Below are 23,080 nucleotides of genomic sequence, written 5' to 3'. Positions count from 1 at the left end.
GTATAAAAACACAACGGGTGTTTACAAAAATAAAGTACTTAGACACTTATGCCAAATTCACTATCTTTTTATTCAGCTACAAAAAAAAAATCATGTTGCTACAATTTTCAACCTTTGCTGAATCTTGAACTGAGAGGGGTCGATTTACTTAAAATGATTAATTTGATCAACAATGGATCAGGCAGAAATACCAATAGGAAGCATCACGCATTCAGTATTTTGAGCTAAATCTTCTTTGCTGTACTTACTTCTGGCTTCCTTAGGAAATGTTCAGGATAAGAGAGGGGTACATCCAGCCGTAAAAACAAAACATGACCCCAGCTGCCCACACGGCCCACGACACAGCTAGTTAAAAATTAAGACTGAAAAATCGGTTGGAGTCTTGACAAAGTAAACTTAACTAGTACGTAGTCAACCTTCCAACTTTTCTGGTAAATGGCCTTATCTCCTTTAAGTCTCCTAAATCTTTTTGTTGTGACACACCGATGAAGACAGTGGTGTTCTGAGGTGAACGGACCACCGGCTCCGAGGATGAGGTGAGATGGATCTCAGCTGCACTTACAGGACTTCACTATCATGTTAGACAGCTGCTCCACCTGCAGAAAGAGAACACATTTCAGCCAACGTTATCATGGACACATCCACAATTAATTTTCCACAACAGCTTTCAATTAAGACCGATTTAACATTCTTGTGCATTTCAATGAAATACCACAAACAACATTGAAATACGGTCCAACTATGCCAGATCCTTGATCTCTCGCTATACTTCCATGAGCCCTCTAGTTACACGGCGTGCTGGATAAACACATCTGATAACCGAATGAAATGTGAACTTTTGTAGTTTCCACCCGGACCTTGTGCTACTATCCGTATTGCCTTCCCGGACTTTTAATATCGATGCTAACTTAAGTTATTTTTTTCGACGAAAAAATCTAGCTAGCAAGCTATCGAACGGGTGAAAACGTCAAATCCGTAGAGTATGCTAAATTGTTTTAAATAGGCCTAAATACGGGACCTTGTGCTGCCGTCCTACGTAGTAGAGGATGGGCAGCGGTTCCAACAGCTGCGGCACACAGCAAGGTTGTGCGGATGCTCCAGGGTTGTGCTGTTTGTACAGAGCCAGAACCTAAGGAAGAGAAGCCCGTTCAGCACGCAACATGATGCACTGATTACTAGTCACTTTTTTTGAACGTATATATAATCATAAAAAAATGACAAAATAAACAATAATATATCAAAATACTTCTACCACAATGGACTGGGGGGGGGGGGGGGGGGGGGCACAGTGAAACAGATCAATCCTACCCAGACAGTCTTGACATGGAAAAATCTAAAATACCTAAACTAGATTTCATTTTCCAGGCAACACCCTTGGTAAACTGGGTAACTAGCCTCTAATTTGGAGTGACGACAGGCTTTCCGCCTGGTACCAGAGACTCCCCAACCATGCTATTATGTCTGTTATACCTGGGAGTGCTTGCTTTCTGTGTTCCATATGTAGGTGCATGGTCCCATGCAGTAGTTGGCAAAGTAGCCGGTTGGCTCATGGATCCATTTCCAACCCAGATCCTTCCGGAAGTCTACGTAGAGGCTTCGCACACAACAGCTCTCAGTGCTACTGGAAGGAAAGAAAATACCAGAATAGTTGTTGGTCACTAAAAGTGTGGGTGTGTGTGTGTGTGTGAAAGAGAGAGAGAGAGACAGAAGAGAGAAGAGAGAGAGAGAGAGAGAGAGAGAGAGAGAGAGAGAGAGAGAGAGAGACAGAAGAGAGAAGAGAGAGAGAGTCTCACTCTGTGCACATCTCCGTTGTTGTTGTCTGTCGTTTCCTGCGAGAGGTGAGCTGGCTGTGACGTTCCACAGGAAGTGACATCACCAAGATGTGAGGCCTTGGCATTCTCAGTTGGAGCTGTCCCTTGTCTCCTCTTTCAGTGACGGCCATCCCTGTTGACAGAAAACAGAGGGTTCAGTCAGATTGGTCTGAGGTCCAACCGTCAAAACTTGTGAGATTGTAGTATTGTGATATTACCTGATACAGTAAATTGGAAAGCCTGCATATCCTCTCCACATTCACAAGGCAATTTCAGTTCGAACTCTTGTTCTTTTCCTGTGGAAAAAAAAAAGACATCTTGGTAAAGCCATGTTTTTCACGTCTATACTCATGACATGTTATCTGTATTACCCAGAAACCCTCCTGTCTCACCTGACCCTCGCAGCCACTCACTTAGGGTCTGCGTGACATCGAAAGAGAGCCAGTGATTGGCCGAAACGTTCGAGACAAACCGCGAGCCCAAATAGCGGGACTTCTCTCCTCTGACCCTGTAGAGTTCAAGCCTCTGCTCGGCTCCGGGCAGCATGGTGGGGTTCTTGATGAGCAGGCGCAGTTCCGCTTGAGAGAGCAGGCTGTCGTTCCCCAGCGTCGCCCGCATCTCAGAGATGTTGAAGCGCATCCTGTTCTGTGACGCATTGCGACCTGGGAGAAACAGAGTAGGTAGACTGTCACTGACACACAAAGACGGGGGTCAGATGGCTGAGCGGTTAGGGAGTCGGGCTGATAATCAGACAGTTGATGGTTCGATTCCCGGCTGCTCTGGATAAGAGCGTCTGCTAAACGACTAAATGTAAATACTTTCACTGCAAGTATTATACAGGGGTCTCTGAAGTGCTGCCTTACTGCAGGAGTTGGCTTCGACACTAATCTAACTGTAGCACACCTGATTAGATTTTTTTTATGCTGGTTGATGTGTTGAATCAGTTACAACTGAGGTTGAAGAACCTAAAGGAAATTTGCTTTCCAGGATCAGAGTTGGAGACCCCTGTTGTAGAGAAATTGTGGCTGAAGCATCACTGCAAATATCTGGACGGTATCTGTTTGGGCATAAAATATCTGGTTGGGCATTAACAACCACCACAAAAAAATGTGTGAATCGTAAAGAGGAACAGGAAAGAAGATCTAGCACTGGTTATAGCTAAACCATCTTTCTTAAAGCAACATTTTAGTCGGGGGAAGAAAGAAAAAACGTACAGAGGGCCAAAGTCAGTTTCAGTTTTTGGCCCCATCTCACAAACTATCTGCCATCACCAAAATTACCCATGTGAGTCTGTGACAATAATTACATATCGACAGCGCCGACGAGGAAGTGAGGCTACTCTGGTCTGAAGATCATACCAGGCCTGCCTCACCGCAGAGCATTACGCTAACCCCACCACATTGACCAGAGCCTTAATCAGAGACCCTGCTCTTAAACGCTGCTAACGTCAACCTGAGTTGCCAGGGTATATCTCAGTGACAACCAGAACGCACGACACGAGATTCATGCCGTCATTCCGTGCAGAAAAGAAAAGGGGGAAGGATTGAGAAGAGAAGAGGAAGGAAGCATCTGGTGAGAGGGAGGTAAAAGGTTGAGGGTGCTTGTGGTTTACACACACAGCGGACCGATTGCAGTGAGTTTAGTAAAACCGACAAAGGGAAACACCCATTTCCAGTCAACAAACCTTATCTGAAGGACGTAATTACAGAAATTTGCATCCTGAAATGTTTTCGCCGCCAACTACAGTTTCTATATTTGTTTGGTCGGAAACTTTGTCCAGACTTCAAACGGATGTCATCTGCATCATATCCACAACATTTGACGTGAGGTGGACATGCTAAAATGAGATCAGAAGCATCTATTCTCATGGGCTGTTCTGACTGCTCTATAAACCATGTGATTTCTTTCTGCCAGGAACCTCTCCCTGCTGAAACCCTTCTGTGCAAAACACATCAACCCCAAAGCTTTTCGGAGGGTTTTCTTCAAAAACATGAGATTATAAATTCTAGTTTTCAACCAAAGACGGCATCTATGCAGGATTTGAGAGACTGAATCAATGATATGAGTACACCCGGATGACACATGCCTATTACAAACCAATCAAATCATCCGAAAATGAAACCCATTACCTCCCCTCCCCCATCCACTGTTTCAAGGGCAGACAGAGAAGACCGACGGCAGCATGAAAGAGTTTCTGTATCGACAGGAAGTGGAGGTGTGGGTGGGTAGACTTCTCGCCGGGCTATAAACCGCACAGCGTGTGCGAATACTCACTCTGCGTCATGTTAAACCTGTGCACCTCCTTGGCAAAGTAGGCCTCCTGGTCTTCATCCGGGGTGTGCGGCGCCAGCGTGCGCGCCTGCTCCCCGCGGCGCTCCACCGTACTGTTGTAGAGGGACAGGAGCGACGCGGGGACGCCCTCCTCCTCCTCTTCCTTCTCCTCCTCCTCGCCCCTGTCGTCGTCCGGCTCCTTGGACAGCCGCAGCTTGCTCAGGATCTGGCCCCGGATGGCCTCGATGCGCTTCCTCTTGACCAGCTCCAGGTCCAGGCTCTTGCAGGTGGACAAGGCCCCGCTGTGGCGCACACACTGCAGCAACGCCACGGCCGCCAGCAGCACGCGCCCGGCCCTCATGCCGCCGCCACTCGTCCCGGTGGGAGCAGAGAGGAACGTGGGGCAGCCTTGGGAAGGCCTCTGGGTGTCTCGAAGCCTCTCTCGTTCAGCTCGCCCGGCGGAGGCGATGTCGACAAACACGCCCCCCTCCCCCCCCCCCCCACCCCTCTGAGCTGTTTCCTAGTGTCTCCCTCCCTCCCTCTCTCTCTCTCTCTCTCCCTCTCTCTCCCTCTCTCTCTCTCTCTCTCCCTCCCTCCCTCCCTCCCTCCCTCTCTCTCTCTCTCTCTCTCTCTCTCTCTCTCTCTCTCTCTCTCTCTCTCTCTCTCTCTCTCTCTCTCTCTCTCTCTCTCTCTCTCTCTCTGTGTCTCTCTGTCTCTCTCTCTCTCTCTCTCTCTCTCTCTCTCTCTCCCTCTCTCCCTCTCTCCCTCTCTCTCTCTCTCTCCTGCCTTCTTACACCTCGTCTGCAGTCTCCTGACACAAAGCAGTCTGGCCAGGGGAGCTGCTTTTTCCGCCAGACAGTCGCAGACACGGGTGGTCAGACCACAGGGAAGCACCACACAGAGATCACCACCTCCACCACCAGAAGCTCAGCCCAGACTGACTCACTCACTCACTGGCTCCCTGGAAGAGTGCCTTCCTGGACTGTCTGGCTGACACAGCGACCCCTAGTGGCCACCACCGGGGCTTCGCCATGCCATCGTGACCCAGACACCCTAACCTGGAATGCTTCAAAGCATCAATGTGTTGACGCTAAATGGTTCGTTAGTACCCATAGATTATGGCGGGTTTATATCAATCAATCGAAAAAAATCCTACATATACCTTTCCAACTTAGTTTACAGTTTAATTTGTCTCAATTGTATCCTACTTAAACCTCTTAAAAGAAAAACAAATTGATGTAATCTCCCTTGCTTGTCTGCCTTTACACAAAATCATAGTCTATATAAGAAGCAAAATAGTGACCTTTAACTGGTAAACCCTCTCTCTCTCTCTGTCTCTCTCTCTGTCTCTGTCTCTCTCTCTCTGTCTCTCTCTCTCTCTCTGTTTCGGATGTTGGCTGTAGCCAGGTTAAGCAGGCCCGTCTGATGACGATACTAGCTAAACTAACCGCGAGGGAATCAAAGCAACAACATGCATACACGATCGGAATCATTCAAATACAATAAGTGCATTGTTGTTTTGATTCCCCCTTGCTTGGTACCAAGACCCTGATCTTCTTGTTTCTGCATCCTGTGTCTGAACTTAAATAGTAACAAGATACAGGAAGTAACCATAAAGTGGCTTTGTGAGACACAGCTTCAAAGCACGTGTTTGCTTGTTCACGCAGCTTGGCTGAAGAGTGAGACACAATCATCGCTCATCAACTGTGATAACTAGCTAATTATAAACCAACGTTCGTTTATTGTTGGACAACAGGTTAAACATTACTGGCACAGAACTTTGGAATGCAAGTGTGTATTTTTATTTACATAATTTCACTATATCAAAACACCAAAATAGTTATAGAAAAGTAAAAAAAAAAACTAAGAAACGGCTATAAAGTATAAAATCTGTTTTGCATTGGTTAAAATATTAGTAGTTGCTGTGAAATGAGGAATGACTGAATTGTGAGGACAAATTGTAAAGGCTGATGGTGCTCAAAGGCTCACTGTCCCCCTTGTGGAGAAAAATGGTAAAGACAAGCAGTTGAGGTTTCACTCTCAACAGGTACGCCACCAAAACAAATCTTCCAAGGCGAAACAATCCCATCCGACCAGTTCTTTTCACCTGCCTCGATGTCCAAGTCTCCTGCCTCATCCAGCCCTTACCCACGCCCAGCCCTTCCCCACGTCCCCCCAGCCCTTCCCCCCGCCCCCCAGCCCTTCCCCCTGCCCCCCCCAGCCCTTCCCCCCACCCCCCAGCCCTTCCTCCCACCCCCCCAGCCCTTCCCCCCACCCCCCAGCCCTTCCTCCCGCCCCCCCAGCCCTTCCCCACGCCCCCCACCGGTCGTGGTACATCGTCTCAGCTCTCCACGCCGTACCTCTCAAAGTGTCTCATGATCACGCCGAGCTCCAGCTCCACTGTCCCCATGGCCACCGTGTGCAGGCGGTACCTGTCCGCCCCGCTGTACACCAGGTCTGGGGAGCGGAGCTGGGGGCCTCCCCCCACGATGGCCTGGCTCAGCTGCTCCTGCCAGGTGCCCTGGGGCCTCCAGGTCACGCAGCGCACCTGGTGGTGCCCCGGGCTGGAGGGAACGTGGCAGTAACCGTAACCGTACAGCTGGCAGCGCCCGAACGAGTCCTGGTGCCACACCTGCAGGTGAAGCTTGGGCCACCCTGGACGGAGAGACGGAGGACGGATTAGATGGCTGAGCGGTTAGGGAATCAGGGTGTTAAATCAGAAGGTTGCCGGTTCGATGCCCTGTCGTGCAAACTGACGTTGTCTCCTTGGGGGCAAGGCACTTCACCCTACATGCCTCAGGGGGAATGTCCCTGTACTTACTGTAAGTCGCTCTGGATAAGAGCGTCTGCTAAATGACTAAATGTCCATGTAAATGAGTCCGGAAGAAATAAACAGCACTGTTACAGAGCTGGCGTCCGGGACAGAATTGCGTGGGACTAAATCGGGGAATAATTCCAGAATACAAAACGAGGAAGCTTTTTTTTAGTACTTAAAACAACTGCAAATTGAGTGAGTGGTTAACATGCCGGCTTAAACGGGATCTAGCCCATAAGTCCTACCTTGAAGTCCTTTGGTGGTGTAGTGTAGGTCAATGGGATGACTCCAGTAGGCCATATCTCCTGCTTGGGGTAGGTCCACCTGAGTTTGACCCTCCTTCAGGCCAGAGAGAAGCCTCCAAGCCCCTCCTATAAACGAACAGATAAGCGTGTCAATGGATACTTAAGAAATCGTACGGTATGGATGAAACTGATTTAAGTCCACGCATTGACAGCGCAACTTAACTTGCCAGATGTGAATAAGCACAAGTACATACCCGTGTGAACTCCCCATTTGCAGAACAGGCTAGTCTGAGGGAAGCCGCTGGCCCCGACGATCTGACCGATAATATGTAACTCTGCCATTACCAGTCCGGCTCCTTTCCCTTGAGCAGGATAAACACATGGCTAACCATTGGCTTGCTGTAATTGAACTGAGCCAGTAACATGCTAACCAAATCGGACATTACTTACGATAAAAGTATGGATATGACTAGCTAGCTAGCCAATGTTGCAACTATGATCAACCCATTAGGTACGATATGTCAACTGAGGTTGCAAAAACACACCCGGATGAGAGTTGTAGACTACCAGGCCAGTCAGACACAAGCTAGCTAGGCTAACAATTTAACGACAAGTAGGATGTTAGCAGGGCTTCCACGTCAACATGAAATTGTTGACAAATGCATTCAAATGTTTTAATACTTCATTTTAATACAAAAACGGTTTTATGTTTGGTAACACAATGAAATTATTAAGTCAAACCTCAAATGTTCATTCAGATTAGCTACAAAGCCACCATCAATGATCCTCATTTCCTTGGCAACCTAACAGGAAACTACGGATAGACTCGTAGTCAAGCGAAACAAACGCGATTACAAAATATTGACCTCAAGTAAAGTGTGATGTTGAATGGAACTGGTTGTTCTATTTTACAAATTAGTGTATCCTTGTTTTACATAGGACTGTGGCCTGCCGTGGTTCATTTGAAAGTATACTTCTTTAAAAAAACATTGTGTCACGCAACGTGAAACATGCAAAGAAATTGGTTGTTTTATCAATCCGTAGGCGTATTGCCTCTAAGAAACGTAGAAAAAAGCGAACACGTAATTTCCATGATGTTTAATTTAGATTCTCAGATTTGAACATTGAAAAACAGCCAAAACAAGACGGCCAACAACAATCATCACAGAGCACATGGGTCACAACACTATCATCTAAGATAAGAGCCAATGATCTCAGTTTTAAAATAGCCTATGTAGGACAGTAAAACATAATATCTATAAAGAGAAACTTTAGGGGACTTTTTGGGACATTATCGTGATATTTACGTAAACCTGTATTTCTTAATTAAAACAGTATCATTAAAAAACGATACTATTTACAGACTTGTCACTCACATCCCTATGATGTCAGTGGTGGAACACATAGGATACTAGACGACAACCAGCAGTTACATTTGCACAACCACAATGAATGATCAAGAGAGCATTTAAAGTGTCAAGACACTGGGTGCCATACATTGTTTCACGTGTATCACATAGAAAGGAGATATCACCAAGAATCAATTGTGTAGATAAAGATAAATGACCTGAAAGTCTTCTGCCTGCCAAACTCAAAACGCCACAAGACAGTCCCAGGCAGGGTCGACCCAAGCCTTTATGGGACCCTAAGCAGAATTGATTTGGGGGCCCCTCTGAGTCGCTTTAAAAATAAATTACATTAAACTGTAATTTAATGTGCTCTTGAGGGCCCTCTGGTGGCCACGGGGGCCCTAAGCAGCCGCTTGGTTCGCTCATGCCTTGGGCCAGCCCTGGTCCCAGGCCACTAGAATGCAAATCCGCCACAGTCAAAGGCGTCAAAGTCCGAGTCTCCCGCCTCGAAGTCGAAACTGTGGAAGTGGGGTGAGTCTGCCGTCTGGCTGCAGGTGTGGTATGCCCCTCCGGAGCCTATCTCGGAGAAGTTTGTGGTCATCGGAAGGTCGGGAGCCCTGGTCTCCAGGTTGGAGGAAGAGCAGGCGCCAAGGTAACCCATGGCGGAGGACGCGGCCGCGCCGCCCATCAGCAGGTAAACCGCCCGGACCGCTTTAGCGTTGTTGCTGCTGCCGTGGCGGAGGCAACCTGACGACCGCCCAGACCCGTTCCTCTTTGACCGCGGGGATTTCTTAACTGGGGGTGGAGGGTGGAAGAGATGACACGAATGAAGCATTATGGAGGACGAGTGACCGTGCGTTTTTATTATGAATTCAGAGATTGTTAATTTAATTTGTCATAATTCCTTAACCGTATACATTTATAACTCCACATTACAAACCCAAAACACTTGCGAGGGCACAGGACATGTACATTATGTACACAATATGTACATCATGTAAATCACCCTGTACATCTCTAATCACTCTTCAGCAATTACCATCATAAAAGCACGCAAGTCATCTCAATTTCAGGAATAGGCCTGCATGATAGGCCTTCATGAAATACCCTTCTCCTTCTGTGGGGCGTCTCCTGTGCTTGGGCCCGGTGACGGTGCTTCTGTGTCGCTAACTGGGGGAGTTTGAGGGTCTTTCCCGGTGACGTGGTCTGGAAGCGAATCTCTGTCTGTGATGCAGGGAGACCGAGTCAGGTGCCGTCTGCAGGGGCGTGACGTCGAGACGCTCTGGGAATCGAGAGGACCGCTGTGAGCGAGCTGAGAGATGGGATCGAAATGCTCCTCTCAAAAGTTTTTTTTTTTTTATTGTTGTGGATATCTGTTATATCCGATGCATGTTGTGTATGGAAGTACATCGGCCGTGGTCCGTGTACGTGAGTTTAATTCCTTATATCGTTATAACGGAACACGCATGAATACAAAAAACGTTTGTGAGTCCTTTTTTTTCGTTTTTTTGCAAAAACGAAAAAAACGGATTTTGACGTTATTTTGTTTTCTCGTTTTAAAACAACTAAACATAAAACAACTTTATATTTTGATTTTTCTCACGTGGGTGGAGGTAAGCGTGAAATTCCTGTCATTGGCCGAATGTGTTGTCAGCACTACCTGTTCTTTCAAAGTAAAAGTTTCCCCCGTCTAACTCGATTAGCCTAATATGGGTTATCTATCAGTTACATTTGAGGGTATTCACGTTTATAAACTTTCCAATTAATCTTTATTGACTTGTGAGTTCACCCTTCCAACTTCATTCAATGCATCTAATTTTCTCGGGCCTACTGATATCTACAGGCTAAATAAACTAATGTCAAAATGCTGTAGGCTTAGTTGTGTTTTTCCATTTATATTTGTATTAGTAATATTATAAAATCACATCAATCAATTTTATTGGCCCCTTAGTGTGGTGGTGTTGCTGTAAATTGTTAGCTAACTGATGGTGCTTATAGATTCAACATTCCATTGAACTTCTTTCACACAACTGTAAAAATATATACATCATGGCAATTCTAAATGTGCAGCGGAAAATGGAATGTGCAACTGAAATGCAGGGATAGCAGCATGTGAGGTTCTCATGCACTGATGATCCTGTGCACCCTGCTCAGACACAGCTTGTCCATGCCGCTAGGCGCTTGACCTCCTCCCTGTAGTCTGTCACTGACACAGTTTCATGCATTCAAATTTCCCCCTAGTCATCATACTCCACTAATTGAATGGTTACTTTTAAGTGTCAAAAATAAGTTGCACTATTAATAATACAAAAGCTGTGTCAAGTTGCATGGGTAGTTTTGATGGAGAGCAATCTTCAAGACATGCCACACATCTTTCATTGGACATAGGTTGGGGCTCTCACTGGGTCACTCAAGGATATTGACCTTTTTATTCCTTAGACTAGTGTTCACCAATCCTGTTGCAGGAGAGCTCCCTTTGTGTATAGGTTTCACTCCACACGGCCTTAGCTGCCGTTAGTGAGTGGTTGCACAACTAACTAGCACACAGATGGTGTACTTTTCTCTGTTCCTTTGGGATACAACATTCAAGTACCATACAAAGTCAAATACATTTCAACACCTAACTGCACCTTCTCTTTCTGCATGAAATACTGTATCTTACATATATCCAGATACATGTGTTAGTTATACTACATTCATTTAGGAACTCTGAAATCCAAACAAACATTCATGCACTTAAACTTTGTAAAAAATGTCATTTCTGAAGAAGGGTCATTTCAGGTTTCAAATCAATTTAATTACAGACAAATGAAAAAGGGCAACATGGCGTTAAACTTGGAGCTTTTTTATATACAAACTGTATATGTCAACACTTAATAGGGCAACAAGGAACAGAGAAAAGTACACCATGTGTGTGCTAGTTAGTTGTGCAACCACTCAGTAACGGAAGCTAAGGTCATGTGGAGATAAACCTATACACAAAGGGAGCTCTCCTGCAACAGGATTGGTGACCACTAGTCTAAGGAATAAAAAGGTCTATATCCTTGACCCAGTGAGAGCCCCAACCTATATCCAATGAAAGATGTGTGGCATGTCTTGAAGATTGTTCTCCATCAAAACTACCCATGCAACTTGACACAGCTTTTGTATTATTAATAGTGCAACTTATTTTTGACACTTAAAAGTAACCATTCAATTAGTGGAGTATGGTGTGTAGATGACTGGGGGGAAATTTGAATGCATGAAACTCTGTGTCAGTGACAGACTACAGGGAGGTCAAGTTCAAGTCTTTTATTTGTCAGGTACACAGAACAACACAAGGTTAGACTGGGCACTGAAATTCTTAAGACAAGACAACGCAAACACCTGGCATAACATAACATATAAGTACACGTAACATAATTTACATCTATGCTGAGCTTAAATAAGTGAAACTTCCTAAATATACAGCTAGCAATAAATAATTGACTATACTAATCCTAATACTAAAACTTCCTCAATTACAGATAACAATAAATAGTACACTATACTAACCCTAAATGCACATAAAACCTGTTTCAACCCTATAACCTATTTTGACCTAAGTGGAGTACAGTACAATAGTGCAAATTTGCAGATCAGTGACTATGTCAATGACCATACAGGAGCCTGGTGGCGAGGTACAGTGAGGTACAGTAGTGCAATGTTACTGATAGTGCAACCAGTAGCTGAAAGTGACAGAGTATAAGTGACTAGTGTGCAGTAAATCAATGTCCACATCAGTGTCCATTCAGAAGCCTGATGGCCCTTGGGTAGAAACTGTTGTCCGGTCTGCGTGTGCGCAACCGGCTGCTGCGGTAACGCCTGCCAGAAGGCAACGGGGTAAAGAGACTGAAGGATGGGTGGGAACAGTCTCTTACAATCCTGCAGGCTTTCCTTAGGCAACGTGTGTGGTAGGTGTCCTGTAGGGCTGGGAGCTTCCTGCCGATGATGAACTCAGCAGAACGGACCACACTTCGTAGGGCCTTGCGGTCCCTGTCTGTGCAGCTCCCATACCACACTGTAATGCAACCAGTCAGAATGCTCTCTATAGTGCATCTGTAAAAGTTAATGAGGATGACTGAGTCCATACCAAACTTCTTCAGTCTCCTCAGGAAGAAGAGGCGCTTACGGGCCGCTTTGACCACCTTGTCCGTATGAACAGACCAGGTGAGGTCGTTGCTGATGTTCACCCCGAGGAACTAGAAGCAGCTGATCTTCTCCGCTTCCGATCCATTGATGAGTAGGGGTCCATGCTCCTCCTCCTGCCGCCTATAGGTCAAGCGCCTAGCGGCATGCATAAACTGTGTCTGAGCAGGGTGCACAGGATCATCAGTGCATAAGAACCTCACATGCTGCTATCCCTGCATTTCAGTTGCACATTCCATTTTCCTCTGCACATTTAGAATTGCCATGATGTATATATTTTTACAGTTGTGTGAAAGAAGTTCAATGGAATGTTGAATCTATAAGCACTATCAGTTAGCTAACAATTTACAGCAACACTACCACACTGAGGGGCCAATAAAATTGATTGATGTGATTTTATAATATTACTAATACAAATATAAATGGAAAAACACAACTAAGCCTACAGCATTTTGACATTAGTTTATTTAGCCTGTAGATATCAGTAGGCCCTAAAAAATTAGATGCATTGAATGAAGTTGGAAGGGTGAACTCCCAAGTCAATAAAGATTAATTGGCAAGTTTATAAACGTGAATACCCTAAAATGTAACTGATAGATAACCCATATTAGGCTAATCGAGTTAGATGGGGGAAACTTTTACTTTGAAAGAACAGGTAGTGCTGACAACACATTCGGCCAATGACAGGCATTTCACGCTTACCTCCACCCACGTGAGAAAAATCCAAATATAAAGTTGTTTTATGGTTTGTGTTTAAAAAACGAGAAAACAAAATAACACGTCAAAATCCGTTTTTCCGTTTTTGCAGAAAAACGAAAAAACGGACTGACAAACGTTTTTCGTATTCATGCGTGTTCCGTTATAAGGATATAAGGAATTAAACTCACGTACACGGACCTACATCACATAATATTTTGAATTTTTAATATTGAAATTTAAACACCACCGAATTAGTTTGTTTTAAATTCACCTCTTTAAAATTGATATACTTAATATTAAGTATTCAATGCCTTTTAAAATTCAAAACATTATGCCACTGATTTGCTTCCATAATTGTGAATAAAATCTATTGTCTATAAAAAATAAAAGTGGATTTGATTCGGAACCGATAGTGAAAAACAAAGGCATATTTTACATCCGCAGGATGTAGACGAAAAGACTTTCAGATAAACTGACTCACCTCTCTCACCTTCCTGAGCATGTTAAGCCACTGGCTGAAGAAATAATAAAAAAATATTTCTCATTCCTCAGATCAGTGTACAGTCAGTAGAACACAATCTTATACTTTTACAAAGTTATCTGAACTGAGGTGATGTTAAGGGCCAACACAATGATAACAAGCCACACACCCAACTCCCCCCCACTTCACCCCGGCACCCCCCCCCCCCCCCCCGGCAGCCCAGCCCCCCCCCCTCCCACCCCTCCCCAGCCCAGCCCCCAGCCCAGCTCCCCCCTGCAGCCCAGCCCCTCCACCCCACCCCAGCCCAGCTTCCCCCTGCAGCCCAGCCCCTCCACCCCAGCCCCTCCACCCCACCCCAGCCCCCCCCTCCACCCCAGCCCAGCCCCTCCCCACCCCAGCCCCCAGCCCAGCCCCCCCCACCCCAGCCCCCCCCTCCACCCCCCTCCACCCCAGCCCCCAGCCCCCTCCACCCCACCCCCCCCCCTCCCAGCTCATCTGTTCACCTGCACTCCTCAGGTGTGTGAGTCAGCAGGAGCAGGAACTTGTCGAGGGGCAGGATGAGGGCAAAGCAGCAGTCCCTCCGTCCCCCGGAGGGCAGCTTCGGGAGGTCCAGGATCTCCCTGCCCTCCACAATGCCCTCACAGCCTCCCTGCAGTGCCACCATCTGGTCTGGAGGAGACGCTGCGTCGCGACACACCAGCAGAACGCCGTCTGCGGACAGCACCATGTACCTCTCCTTCCACTGTTTGAACACGAATCCACCTGGACAGCGCGGAGGGACAGAGGCAGAGACGGAGCAGAAGAGAAGAGAGAACTGTTGTTGTCTGCGAGGTTTTAGCTAAACCGCCCAGATCATGTGGGATAGAGAGCAAGGGAGTAAAAAAGGTTGAGTATCTCAAGGGTGGAGGGTTGATTTAGAATCAGGTCGCATTAAACACCCAACCACATACACACACAACAACGCCCCCCCCCCCCTCTGCACACACACACACACATGCACACAAACCTAAACACATCTCTCTGCCCCTCTCTTATTCTCTCATCCGCTGGGATTAGAGCGAGTCAGATGGTGAGAGGATCAGGGGCCTCTGAGCTCCAGCTGACCAGGGCCAGAACGAACCAGAACACACAGACACAGACCCCTGCAGCACAGACACAGACCCCTGCAGCACAGACACAGACCCCTGCAGCACAGACACAGAGCCTGACCCCTGCAGCACAGACACAGAGCCTGACCCCTGCAGCACAGACACAGACCCCTGACCCTGACCCCTGCAGCACAGACACAGAGCCTGACCCCTGCAGCACAGACACAGAGCCTGACCCCTGCAGCACAGACACTGACCCTGACCCCTGCAGCACAGACACAGACCCTGACCCCTGCAGCACAGACACAGACCCCTGACCCTGACCCCTGCAGCACAGACCCTGACCCTGACCCTGACCCCTGCAGCACAGACACAGACCCCTGACCCTGACCCCTGCAGCACAGACCCTGACCCTGACCCCTGCAGCACAGACCCTGACCCTGACCCTGACCCCTGCAGCACAGACACAGACCCTGACCCTGACCCCTGCAGCACAGACACAGACCCTGACCCCTGCAGCACAGACACAGACCCCTGACCCTGACACCTGCAGCACAGACACAGACCCCTGACCCTGACACCTGCAGCACAGACACAGACCCTGACCCCACACCTGCAGCACAGACACAGACCCTGACCCTGACCCCACACCTGCAGCACAGACACAGGGCTGGGAGCAGCAGGTCGCACAAAACAATTTCCACGATCTAGCGCTGAAGAGAGAGAGAGAGAGAGAGAGAGAAAAGGGAGAGAGATATAGAGAGGGAGACACAGAGAGGAAGAGAGAAAGACATATATAAAGAGAGAGAGAGAGTCTAGACTCTCAGACATGCTGCTCAGTTCGAAGCTGTTCCAGTCAGGCGGAGTGATTGAGACGGCTTCGTGTGCCTTGTTTATCTTTGAGTTTCTCTCTGGGTCCATCTCAACAAGGAGAGGCACTGTTAAATATTGGTTGATGTTTCAAAATATGCTGCTGTGGTGCCATTGAAGCTAGCTTTTAGGATCTCTGCTCAACTCAGTGATCCGATGGGTATAGCTAAGTGGGATAGCGTTTGACTGCAGATCAAATGGTTACAGGTTCCAATTGCATTCTCTACGGTGCTTTGTATGGATGAGTTTGCTGCATGAGTATACTACATTAAATATGAAACTTCAGTTCAGAAAAGTAAACTAATGCATTATTAAGGTTTCAGTCGTGTAAAACTGTTTTTTTTCCTCGCAGTTCACATAAATGCTAACAATATCACATCGATCGAAATAAATAAATAAATAATGTTTTATCGAAGAGCTGAACGTGAATTTTCACAGCAACACAGGCAATTAGTGACATCATTGGATGTTAACAAAAACACGAAACTCTTTCTACAGAGACGTCGAACACCTCACGTTATAGCCTTCGCAAAACACAGACATGACGGAATAAGGAGAGGATAACTCAGCGGTCAGATCATTTGATCTAAAGTTTGCAGGTTCAAATCCCCTGCGTACTGTCGGCTTAGGATAACAGCACCAGCTAAATGAAAGTATTATTCATCGTAATGAAGCGATGTTTCTTACCGTACTTGCGAAGAGTCCCACGGTGTATTTCTGAGACGCTCATTTTAACAGTCAGTCCCCATCAGAGATGAGACAGCAGGTAGGAGAGGAAGTGGGTGTGTTTGTGTGTGAGAGAGAGAGAGATAGGGAGAGAGAGAGAGAGAGAGAGAGAGAGAGAGAGAGAGAGAGAGAGAGAGAGAGAGAGAGAGAGAGAGAGAGAGAAATGAAGGGGATGGGAGATAAAAGAGAGTGAGAAACTGGAAGGGAGGGGGGTATAATCCCCCTTCTTTCTCACTCAGCTGCCCAGAGGCTTGGACTGAGATTTCGCCCGCTGGGAAATCCAGGCACAGAAAACTGTCCTGGTCCAAATCCTCTGAGAGCACGAGGAGGTTGATGCGAAACACAAACCTATAACCTCGGCTTTTTTCACTGACGAGATGTTGACGACCATAACTATCAGCTTAGGCCTACAGTATCTGTTAGGTTTTCACATGGTTTAAACCTCACTCGTTTTCAAACAATTCTCACAATTCCCTGCATATTTCAGGGAAATTGTAATTTGATCTTGTCAAGTCAATTCAAAGGTCTTCAGAAGACTTTAGTAGGCCTAAATCAATCAATTGTCATTGGCTACGTTCTTCATTACGATGTTCCCATAGATAGATTAGGTTGAAACACATTTTATACATTAACAAAAAGCAAAAGTGACGTAAGGTCACCCGTCAACAAGTGCAATGAGATCATATTTTCAATCCCACCAGCCTTTCCACTTTAACCCCAGATTAAGGCAACTGACATGCAGGGAATGATGCACAGCCACAGATGGTCACGTTGAGAACAGGACTGGACCAACTGCGACCCACGTTCGTCTCTGACCATGTGATAAACTCCAGATGTAAACCCTCCATACATGCAGCAGTGCATTCGAGGACGCACACTCCTTTGGGGATTTACAGCGAGAGATTGGATGAGGTAGATAGTGAGCTTTGATGCGTGTAGCTCTGTTTTCGAGCATTTGACTGCAGATCAAGAGATTGCCAGTTCAAACCCCCTTCGGCCATTCATGTAGCTTTGGATACAACCCTCTGCTAAATGAAAACACGATACGTTGAATACTGTCCCCATTTCATTTCAAGAAGAGACTCAAGTCCTCACAGATATTTCCTCTGTTTTTTTTAATAATGAATAAAAACGTTTCACCAGTTTGGGGACGAGTAAGTACACAACACAACATAGATTAAGACCATAACAGCGGGGTCGGAAATCATGTTCATCGGTACACAGGTATCCTTTGGTTGTGGTCGATTGCTCTGCATACGTCTATGGGAACCACTGTAAATCTGAGTCGTTTAGAGCACAGACATGCACTCTCTTTTTTAACTAACCAGTGATCAATGAGAAGACAGCTGTTGCTGTAGCTAAGTGTGTCCAGTTTGATCGGGCCATTGTGTGGTTGTGATTCTCTACGTTGGGTCTGAAGTCCAGGGAAGCTCTGGTGGAGGCGTGGTTGTGGAGGTTTGACTAGACAGGCAAGCTGTGACTGGGACTTGGACAACCTCCAGGCTCCTGGCCCGCCACCTCATTAGGGGGCTGCAGCGAGCCCTCCTGTCCACTAGGGGCGCTACACGGCGAGGCGCTCTCTCCTCTGGGCTCATCGCTCTGCACATCGTTGTCGCCGAGCAGACTTCCGCCGGCACCGCCGTCGGGGCCGTCCATCTGCGCTCCGTTGTCGCCGAGGGTCCTGTTGCCGTAGGGATCGTCGGCGGGGGGCCCGTCGTTCTGCATGACGCTGGCCCCGGGGGCGGGGTTAGTCACCAGGCCCAGGAAGAGAGGGGCGAGGGAGGCGTCGTCAACGAGAGCGAACAGGAAGGGGGAGTTGACGGCGAAGCGTGGATTGGTCATGGAGCGCGTCATGGCGATGGAGGTGGCGGCTGAAGCCTCCGCCCCCTCTTCGCTCAGCTCCACCCCGGACGCATGGAGGACGCTGGAGACCACCAGGGCCCCTTCCGAGATCCCTGACAGATCAGGAGTCGTGAACAAAGAGCCCAGGCCTGGGAGGGGAGGGGAGGGGAGGGAGGGGTGTGGAGGGGAGGGGAGGGGAGCGGAGCAGAGCAGAGGAGTCTTCAGAGTGACTCTGGGAACATTTTGTTGATTGTGTTTTGTTGTGTGTTGATTTTGTTTGCACTCTTATTCTTTGTGAATTGAACAAAGGTCACTCAGAGTAATTCTACATAATATGATCCTTGGATCCTATGGTCCCTACTCACCCATGCTCTGCAGCGCCTCCTGTAGTTCCTGGCTATATTGCAGGTTGAACTTGGGCAGGCTGACCTGCATGGGCGTCTCATCGGGCAGCCGGCTGTATAGGTCAGAGATGTTCAGCTTCTGCACCAGAGACGACACGTTTCCTCCTCCTGGTACCGGCAACACCACCAGGAAGCTGGTGTTTCCTTTGAAGGGAAAACAGGCCACCTGTTCACAGAGAGGAGACGACAGTACAGGGATGGACAAGGGAGGTCAAGACAGGAGAAAGAGAGGGAGAAAGGTGGAGAGATTATTTGTCGTCCTGCTTGTGTTGAAGCCCCAGAGCCGAAGGCGGCTGAATGTTGCCCTGAATCAGACAGACTGAAGCAGAAGGATGTTTTGCTGCTGCCCACCCTGGCTTCCAGCTCCTCATCCATGAACTGTCTGAGGGGATACATGGCCGACTTCATCATATCCACCTTGACCGAGCTACTGTTCTCTAGGTAGAAGACTCCTTTGGAGGTGGACTTGGGGTCAAACTGAGTCTGCCATTCCCCTACCACAGAGGAAGAACAGAGATACAAACGGAGAAGAAGAAAGATACAGCAGGTATGACAGAGGCAAAAAAGAAAGAAAACAACATGTTTTAAAAGTCATAGAAAGAAATAATGTTGCAAAGGAAGAATTTTTATGATCGCAAGGAAGATCACATTCAAAAGATACAAGACGTTTTGTTGACACTGACTGGAAGCAGTTTCAACCAAATGATTTCCTTTAGAAGGTGGAGAGAGCTCTTACCTTTGAAGTGCATGGCGTTTATAAGCATGAGTACAACATCAGATGGAAGACTGGGGAGGAAGTTAGTCATGTGTCCCTCGGTGACGTCGGCCACCCATTGGTTGACCTCTTCTGCAGAGATGAGGGGGGCGGGCTCTGACCCATACTTCTTCTCAGAGTCCTCGACGAAGGACTGAATCACTTTGAACCCTGGGAGGGGACAGAGGGGGCGGGACGATGATGGGACTCACACACAACCTCACACACACACACACACACACACACACACACACACACCCTCACACACCCTCACACACACCCTCACACACCCTTACACCCTCACACACACACACCCTCATACACACACACACCCTCATACACCCTCATACACACACCCTCACACACACCCTCACACACACCCTCACACACCCTCACACCCTCACACACACACACCCTCACACACCCTCATACACACACACCCTCACACACCCTCACACACACCCTCACACACACCGTCACACACACACACACACCCTCACACCCTCACACACCCTCACAAACCCTCACACACCCTCATACACACACACACCCTCACACACCCTCACACACACACGGCTACCTGGGCTCAGGTAGAGACGTGAGGCCACCTGGAGGGAGGTGTTGGTGAGGTGCTGGAGCAGAGCCCCCAGGCTGGGATGGAAGCAGGAGATGGAGTCAGCCTGGAGGGCATGCAGGAGCAGCTTCTCTGTGTCCCCACGGGCCCCTGGGGGGGAGGAGGGAGGAGGAGGGGGGAGGAGGAGGGGGGAGGAGGAGGGGGGAGGAGGAGGGAGGAGGACGAGGGGGGGGGGAGGAGGAGGAGGGGGGAGGTTGGGAAAAATCTGACAATTTACCTTCCTCTTCATTTTTTCTTTCTTTCACTCTCTCTCTCTCTCTCTCTCTCTCTCTCTCTCTCTGTCTCTCTGTCTCTCTGTCTCTCTCTCTCACCCAGGGTGAGCTGTGCCAGAGCGAGCGAGATGCTGAGGGGTGATATGATGATGTTGGGATGGTCCGGTCCGGCCTTCAGCCTCCTGAACAGCTGCAGACCCAGCTTCTCCACAGCGCCCCCTACTGCCCGCCAGGCCTCCTGGCCTGCACAGCCTGGCTGGCCCACGCCGGGCAGGGAGGGGGAGGGGAGGAGGGGGTGCTGAGGAGGGACACCCGGGAGGGAGGGAGGGAGGGAGGGAGGGAGGGAGGGAGGGAGGGAGGGAGGGAGGGAGGGAGGGAGGGAGGGAGAGAGAAAGAAAGAAAGAAAGAAAGAAAGAAAGAAAGAAAGAAAGAAAGAAAGAAAGAAAGAAAGAAAGAAAGAAAGAAAGAAAGAAAGAAAGAAAGAAAGATGGAGATAAAGGAGGGAAAGAGGGAATGGGGGAGAGAGAAAGAGAGGAAGGGAGAGGAAGGAGGAGGAGAAGGAGAGGGAGAGTAAAAGAGAGAGAGACAGAGAGAATGACAGAGAGGGAAGGAGAGAGAGAGAAACAGAAAGAAGAAAATATATGGAAAAGTAAGTAGGCCGGATCGCACAAATGATTTTTAGTAGGTGTAGAACATTAGGCCTGTCAGTCATCGTTGCTAGGTTACTGGTCAGTTTCTCAGGGTAAGGTCACAGTTGTCCAACTTACAGCTGCACCATGACCACAGACAGACAGCAGCAAGACCACAGGAAAACACAGCTTCATGTCCTAACAGCCAGTCTGGAATACACACACAGCCAAACACAGATTTGGGGTATTAACGCTATCACTGTGAGAACGACATTGTGTAAAATCCCTTGTTTGACAATCGCGATGATAATCGGCACAGCATCTGTCGTTTGGTTTAGGCTTGTGTTGCATGTGTCTTTCAGGAAAGATGACTGTTTGCCAGAGGGTCAAAGGTTTCAGTTTAAACTGCTAAAGTCCAGATGTGGCTATTTGTGGCCGCGCTCTCCTATAGCACACAAAGAGCAACCAGGACTCTGACGACACCACAGAGCCGCACCGTTTACAAGAATATTATCACAAGTTGTCTTTGTTATAGAGGCAGCTGCAATAACATCAGCACAAACTAAACAATAATCACTAAATGATAAATAATTCCATTGTAGGTTTTACTTTCTAAAGAACAACAGCCTCTTCAGATATCATTACATACAAAAAGCTGATTTTTTCAAACTTTTAATGAAAATCAAACACCGGCTTGTGGGGGTGGGTAAAGCTTAGTGCTAGAGCGTTTGACTGCAGAATTAAAAGTCGCACGTTCAAATACCCCTCTGTACGTTACTTTGGATAACAGAATACAATACTGTACAAGTCGGAACTTACCCAGTAAACAGGAGATAAAGAATCAAACAGACGACAGACAGATACAGAAGCAGTGAACACTGACTAGCTTGGACCCTCTGCCCAAACGTACACACACCCAGCGCCCACAATGTTGGGTTAATGTTCAACCCAGGATCGATCCACGTACTCCATTAGCCACCAGCTGCTGTAGAAAGACTGAGGACCTGGACCCAGTTGTTGAATAAAGCACGATCCATTCCTGACAACAATAGACACCCCTCCTTTCCTCCCTCCTTCAGCTCACCTTCTTCACCTCCCTCCATTCTCTCTCTCTTTCCTTCCCTCCTCTAACCCAACAAGTATCTGAAAGATCCCAACCGACTGGTCTTGAGAGATGTTGACCTGACCTGTGAAATAACCTCAGCATGTTTTACTTCCTTCTCATACTGTGATGAAGATGAAGGATGTTCATTCTGCCTTATGCTGCCTGGTTCCAGCCTCACGCCCACACAAGACCTTGGTACCCCCCCTATTGCCCCACAATGCACCCTGGCATCAGGCCACAAGGTCCTGCTCTAACCTCAGTGTGTGTGTGTGTGTGTGTGTGTGTGTGTGTGTGTGTGTGTGTGTGTGTGTGTGTCCTTGTATGTTGATGCTATAGGTGTCAGAAAACATTCTAGTCCTTCGATCAAGTTACTCCAGACATTGTTTTGCTCGTGCATATTTTGATCCTACAGCAGATATCAAGGGAGGAGAATATGTTTAAGGGCCTTCATATAAGAGCATAACGCCCGACATACCAGCTTTCCTTGCTTGTGTTTGGGGGCCGTGTAACCGATATGGCCACAAGGTGGGAGTGTAGCTCCGAAAGACAAAAGTTAGACGAACAGCAGTTGAGCGCCAGCTCCCTTCACCTGTCATTTATAAAACAGTATAACCTAGCTAACATGTATAGCATTCGTTTGTTCAACACTTAGGACACTGGTGAATTCACAAGAGTAATAGATAAGATATTGAAGCAACACCTACGTTGATAAACATAATAATAATTCAAAATGCCGGAATGGTTGCGTAATGTTGAACTAAAATATGCAGGTGCGGTGTCTTAATTTCAATGTTTTTGAATTTTTGTAGTCCACTGAATAGTTGCCGAAATAGTGTTATCTTTGTAACAGATAGATCAACTCACCCGTGGAGAACAGTGTGCAAGGAAAATCACGCAAAGTTAATATTTACAGATTGAGAGGTGTTGGTGCCTGCCTCTCTCTGAGTTTCTGTCTCTGTCTCTCTCTGTCTCTCTCTC

The 23,080-nt window shown here is 47.6% G+C and overlaps 4 protein-coding genes across 7 annotated transcripts; all 4 read right to left on the bottom strand.

Moving 5' to 3' along the window:
- Positions 1 to 46: 46 nt before the first annotated feature.
- Positions 47 to 4,563, bottom strand: LOC146246355 (transforming growth factor beta-1 proprotein-like). 2 transcript variants are annotated; one of them, XM_084683421.1, is made up of 7 exons: positions 4,086 to 4,563; positions 2,204 to 2,473; positions 2,030 to 2,107; positions 1,794 to 1,944; positions 1,471 to 1,621; positions 1,019 to 1,129; positions 47 to 596 (listed from the first exon to the last, which is right to left on the bottom strand). In XM_084683421.1, exons 1-7 carry the CDS (start codon positions 4,441 to 4,443, stop codon positions 549 to 551), a joined length of 1,167 nt encoding a protein of 388 aa, XP_084539547.1. In that variant the 5' UTR covers positions 4,444 to 4,563; the 3' UTR covers positions 47 to 548. The 2 variants fall into 2 exon arrangements, with proteins under 2 accessions (XP_084539547.1, XP_084539548.1); XM_084683422.1 differs by having other exon boundaries at positions 1,471 to 1,618.
- Positions 4,564 to 6,400: 1,837 nt separating this feature from the next.
- On the bottom strand, positions 6,401 to 7,974 carry b9d2 (B9 domain containing 2). Of its 2 annotated transcripts, XM_084684112.1 has the most exons (5): positions 7,884 to 7,942; positions 7,593 to 7,667; positions 7,397 to 7,504; positions 7,143 to 7,268; positions 6,401 to 6,737 (listed from the first exon to the last, which is right to left on the bottom strand). In XM_084684112.1, exons 3-5 carry the CDS (start codon positions 7,482 to 7,484, stop codon positions 6,424 to 6,426), a joined length of 528 nt encoding a protein of 175 aa, XP_084540238.1. In that variant the 5' UTR covers positions 7,485 to 7,504; positions 7,593 to 7,667; positions 7,884 to 7,942; the 3' UTR covers positions 6,401 to 6,423. The 2 variants fall into 2 exon arrangements, with proteins under 2 accessions (XP_084540238.1, XP_084540237.1); XM_084684111.1 differs by lacking the exon at positions 7,593 to 7,667 and having other exon boundaries at positions 7,884 to 7,974.
- A 251-nt stretch (positions 7,975 to 8,225) lies between these two features.
- LOC146246353 (uncharacterized) lies at positions 8,226 to 16,532 on the bottom strand. The gene is made up of 5 exons (XM_084684166.1): positions 16,484 to 16,532; positions 14,342 to 14,600; positions 13,839 to 13,872; positions 9,599 to 9,773; positions 8,226 to 9,286 (listed from the first exon to the last, which is right to left on the bottom strand). Exons 1-5 carry the CDS (start codon positions 16,524 to 16,526, stop codon positions 8,946 to 8,948), a joined length of 852 nt encoding a protein of 283 aa, XP_084540292.1. The 5' UTR covers positions 16,527 to 16,532; the 3' UTR covers positions 8,226 to 8,945.
- Positions 16,533 to 17,618: 1,086 nt separating this feature from the next.
- serpinf2a (serpin peptidase inhibitor, clade F (alpha-2 antiplasmin, pigment epithelium derived factor), member 2a) lies at positions 17,619 to 22,982 on the bottom strand. Of its 2 annotated transcripts, none has more exons than XM_084684461.1 (8): positions 22,967 to 22,982; positions 21,136 to 21,207; positions 20,468 to 20,666; positions 20,103 to 20,246; positions 19,505 to 19,693; positions 19,120 to 19,262; positions 18,730 to 18,934; positions 17,619 to 18,513 (listed from the first exon to the last, which is right to left on the bottom strand). In XM_084684461.1, the coding sequence occupies exons 2-8, from the start codon at positions 21,190 to 21,192 to the stop codon at positions 17,984 to 17,986; spliced, it is 1,467 nt and encodes a 488-aa protein (XP_084540587.1). In that variant the 5' UTR covers positions 21,193 to 21,207; positions 22,967 to 22,982; the 3' UTR covers positions 17,619 to 17,983. The 2 variants fall into 2 exon arrangements, with proteins under 2 accessions (XP_084540587.1, XP_084540586.1); XM_084684460.1 differs by lacking the exon at positions 22,967 to 22,982 and adding an exon at positions 21,817 to 21,992.
- Positions 22,983 to 23,080: the final 98 nt, after the last annotated feature.

Source organism: Hypomesus nipponensis, chromosome 20 (genome assembly GCF_054491055.1).
Source record: "Hypomesus nipponensis isolate SF chromosome 20, ASM5449105v1, whole genome shotgun sequence".
Lineage (NCBI taxonomy): Eukaryota > Metazoa > Chordata > Actinopteri > Osmeriformes > Osmeridae > Hypomesus > Hypomesus nipponensis.
This window is presented reverse-complemented; position numbering and strand designations above follow the sequence as displayed.